The 4,772-nt window shown below is 13.9% G+C and overlaps 1 protein-coding gene across 1 annotated transcript; it reads left to right on the plus strand.

Annotated features, from left to right (window-relative positions):
- Positions 1–1,329: 1,329 nt before the first annotated feature.
- LOC102670583 (single-stranded DNA-binding protein, mitochondrial) lies at positions 1,330–4,457 on the plus strand. The gene is made up of 4 exons (XM_031513067.1): positions 1,330–1,424; positions 1,499–1,586; positions 3,592–3,711; positions 4,076–4,457. The coding sequence occupies exons 1-4, from the start codon at positions 1,413–1,415 to the stop codon at positions 4,279–4,281; spliced, it is 426 nt and encodes a 141-aa protein (XP_031368927.1). The 5' UTR covers positions 1,330–1,412; the 3' UTR covers positions 4,282–4,457.
- The last annotated feature ends 315 nt before the right edge of the window (positions 4,458–4,772 follow it).

Below are 4,772 nucleotides of genomic sequence, written 5' to 3' on the forward strand. Positions count from 1 at the left end.
TATATCAGTTCTTTTCTAAATTTTAATAGCTTTTTATAATTAATCAAAATAAAAAAAAATTGATTCTTCATTATAATTGATATTCTTAGTTTTTGTATATTTTATTTTTATTTTGAATCTTATATTTTTAAAAAATTTCATATTTATTAAAAACCGAAAATGAAACAATTATACTTCATATTTAGAATGAAAAATTCTATAAGAACTATTTATTAATGAATATGACAGATTAAAATTTGTTAAATAATATTGAATCAAATTAGATTAATAAAATTAGTTCAATTTAAATAATATTTGAATTCATTTTAAAATCTTAACAATTTTATTCATTATTATCATAAAGATAAGATGAAATTTTCTTTATTACAGAATTTTTTAGAAAATTTTAATAGAAAAAGAATGGATTTCATGAATTAATAGAATTTAATCGAATTCGATTGTAAATATTTTAATTTTAAGTTTTTATTTTTTTTTCAAATTTTTGTATTTACTAAATTTTTAATTTGTATTAATTTATATGTAACATGTATGTATCCATATTCCATAATAATTATTATTAATATTGATTTTTTCCGTCTATAATTATTATTTTATAATTATAATAAAAAACAAATATTTATATATGAAAATTAAATAAATTATTAAATATTGTTACATTTATATGCTAAATCTGATTGCAATGAAAATATTAACATATAATATAAGAAATAATTGACATTTTTCTTAATATAAATCATTTTATATAAAATAAAATTTAATATAAAATATATTAATCACTTTACCATAATTTAATTCTAATTTTAGAAAAAAATTATATTTTCATTAAATTTAATTTTAATTTCTATTTTTTTAAATAATATTTACAAAATCAATTTAATTAAATAAAAAAAAATTTTCAAATCTAAATATTCACCTTAAACAATAGTATATATATAAATCATAAAATATCACGACATATCATAACATAATTGTAATAATTTATATATTAATATCTATATATAATTTAAATTAAATTATATAATATTATCAATAAAAAAAAATTCATGAAAAAATATATAAAATATAAAATAAAATAAAATAAAAATATATAAAATAAGTATTATTAATATGTAATAATAAATAATGTATTTTAAAGTTTTCAAAATTTATTATTTATAATTTGGTAAAATAACAACATACCTAATTTAAATTCTATTTTAAAAAACATTCATTATATCTATAAAAAATAATATAAATAATTAATATATTTGAATTTTTTACTAAATATATAATTTCAAAAATCATATAATTTTTTTTTCTATTGTTAGCATGTCTGGATCTATTTGGAATGCATAGTGTAGTTTTTTTAAAAATATTATATTTGTTTTAGATTCCTATTAATATTTTATTGATTTTAAAACAAATAAATAAAAATGTTTCGGCAAGTAAGTTAAAAATATTATAAAAACAAATTTTTATAAATTGATCTACAAAATTAAATATATTTTATCATTTTTAGGTTATTTCGCAAATGATTAAAAATAGTTGTTCAATTAGAAGCATTCAAACTTCTACTGACATTGATTCTAATATGAAATTAGAAAAATGTAAGTAAAAAAATTTTATAATTTTAATGAACAATCATATCAATAAAAAATATATAATAATTTTAAATTTTTGACTTTAAGGTTAGAAAATTATTTTAATTTTTTATTTTAATTATTTTAACATTTCATATATATCTCTTATTTAAATATAAAATATAAATATAAATTACATATAGTATATAAATTAGTATATAAATTATAGTACATAAATTACATACAGTATTTGTTTAGTTTTGTATTAAAAATATTTAAAATATGAAAAAGCTATAAACAACTTTTCTTAATTATGAAAAAAATATTTATTTTCTAGTAATATACAATATTTTAAATATATTTTAAATAAGTAGAATTATTGTTTTATTTTTCATTTTTCATGTTAAATTATTCCATTAAATTATAACCAAATTATGTAAAATTAAAAAAAGATATTATTTTTTAAACAGATTATGTGTATATTAAATAAATCAATTTGTTATTTACAGATAGACATGTTATAAATTCATTATATTGTGGTTAATAAATTTTAGTTTTACTATATAAATTAATTGCTAAAAAAATAAAAATATTTGGTATATTTAATGATATATAAATTATATTAATCTAGATAACAAGTAATCTTTTTTGTTTTTAAAAAAATATTTTTATTTCTACTTTGTTTGTTTTTTTATATGAAATATTTAAACTATTACTACATTAATAATTACTAATTCATATTATCCTACACATTTTTATTTATAATTAAATATTTGTATTTTTATATTCTTCTTATTCTTTTTCGTTTAATATAAATTCACTTGTTTTTATTTGTAGTTACTTATAAAATAAATTTAAACATAAATAATATATAATAGGAAAAGAAATGTATAAGGATTTAGAAAAAATTTAGATTGAAGAGTAAAAATAAAAATAAAATAAGAATATTTTTATCAAATCTTAAACTAATCTGAAACTAAATTTAATTATTATGCATGCTATTAATAGATTAAATTTATTTTATATTTATTTTTATTTTATTTTTACCTGTTTTATTATATTATTATTTACTATATAATATAATAAGATTACAAATTCAGATTTAAATTAATAAAAAATCAGAAATAAATTAATAAAAAAGTTATCAAATTTGTATATGAAATTCTTATATATTATTATGTTACTTGAGTTTTTTTTGTAATTTAAAACAATATAATATTGCAAATAATTTTATTAAGAATTTAATGATACATTAAGTATTTTACATTTAAGTATGTACTTCAATTCTGAAGTGTTGAAAAATATATATATAATAATTTCCAAATTCAATTATTCAATTATATTTATTTATACTTAAATATATTTTGAAATTATATGTTAAAAAAAATATATATACGCATATTTTATATTTATTATGAATTATTATGAATTATGAATTGTCAAGATTATATAAGCTAAATATTTTTTTTTAATATTTAATAATAGTACTATTTTTAAGTAATAATATTACTTATTACTTAAATTTCAATAGAAAAATAATTTTTATTTATCATTTTCTTGCAAATATTTTTCAAATTTAATATTTGATGTTAAAATAGTATTAAAAACGTATAAAATTAAATTTTAAAATATTATTAATAATTACAATTTAATAATAATTATAATTTAACATATTTTGTAATATTTATTTACATATACATTATTACATATATATGCACTGAATCTTTACTCAATTTTATTCTTAGCTACTTTTTTAAAATTACTTTTATTATTAAAATAATATGGCAATTGGTTAATCCAAGTCCTTATTTTATTAGAATTTATAAATTTATAATTTTAAAATGTAACAAAAATGTTTTTATTCTTAAAATTATTTAAAAATAATATTAAATCAAATCAAATAAATATTACATAAATACTGTTATTTTATATTTCTTGTTACAATTTTTATCAATTGTATATATTAAAAATTTAAAAATTATTATCAAAAATAATATAAATTTTAATTCAATATTAATCATATAAATTACAGCTATAAATCAAGTTACTTTATTAGGAAGAGTAGGAGGCGAGGCACAGAAAAAGGGTAGTAATGAACATCCTGTTGTTATTTTTTCTCTTGCCACACATAATAACTACAAATATATAAATGGTATGTAATATTAATTGATTTCATAATTTATAAATTGATTTTTTTTTATTTTTTAATATTCTTATAATTATTTTATAATATTTTCAAAATACTGTTTCAATTACAATATTTATTTAAATTTTTAAATTAATACGTTCTTGTATTTATAATTGCTAAAGAAATTTGACAAAATAAATAATTATATGATATTGAATTATGAGATTTATATCTGAACTATTACAATAAAATTATACTATAATATAGATTTTAATTAGATTTAAAACTATAAAAACTATAAACTATTAAAAATTATACTGTAATATATATTTGAAATTATAAATAATTTTAATATATGTGAATATAATATGTATAAAAAACATTTCAGGAGATGTTGTACAACGAACAGATTGGCATAAAATATGTGTTTTTAAACCAAATTTACGTGAAAATGTGTATACTTATTTAAAGAAGGGTCAAAGAGTATTAGTTTCAGGAAAAATAAGTTATGGAGAATACAAAGATGAAGAAGGTGTTATTAAATCAAGTACTGCAGTGATAGCAGATGATGTAATATTTTTTCATAATAATTAAATTTTATAAATGTAATGTAATTATATATAATATTAATATGTAATAATATATAATTGTTTTTATTAAAATATAAATAAAATATAAATAAATAAAATTAATTTTATATGAAAATATATTTGATATACTGAAAGTATATACTTTTATTTTTAAATATTTTCATATAAAATTTACAAGAATATTTTATTTATTTATTAATTATAAAAAATACGTATGATTAGATGATGTTCAGAAATCTGAATTGTAATATTATTTTATAATGTTTCTTTCCTGATGAGGGATAATAAATTAATATTTAAAATTAGCTTAATAAGTAAATAAATCTTTATTTACACATTGCTCATTCACTTGCAATGAATTATACAATAAACAATTTGTTAATTTTCTAAAATTGTACAAGTTTATACAGGATTTGTAAACAAAAATTAAATATAAACTTTTTTTTTTTTTTTGATCGGAAAGGAAGTTTGTAAATGCTAGGAAATAAAATTCTT

This window comes from Apis dorsata, unplaced genomic scaffold (genome assembly GCF_000469605.1).
Source record: "Apis dorsata unplaced genomic scaffold, Apis dorsata 1.3 scaffold_575, whole genome shotgun sequence".
In the NCBI taxonomy this organism is placed as follows: Eukaryota; Metazoa; Arthropoda; class Insecta; order Hymenoptera; family Apidae; genus Apis; species Apis dorsata.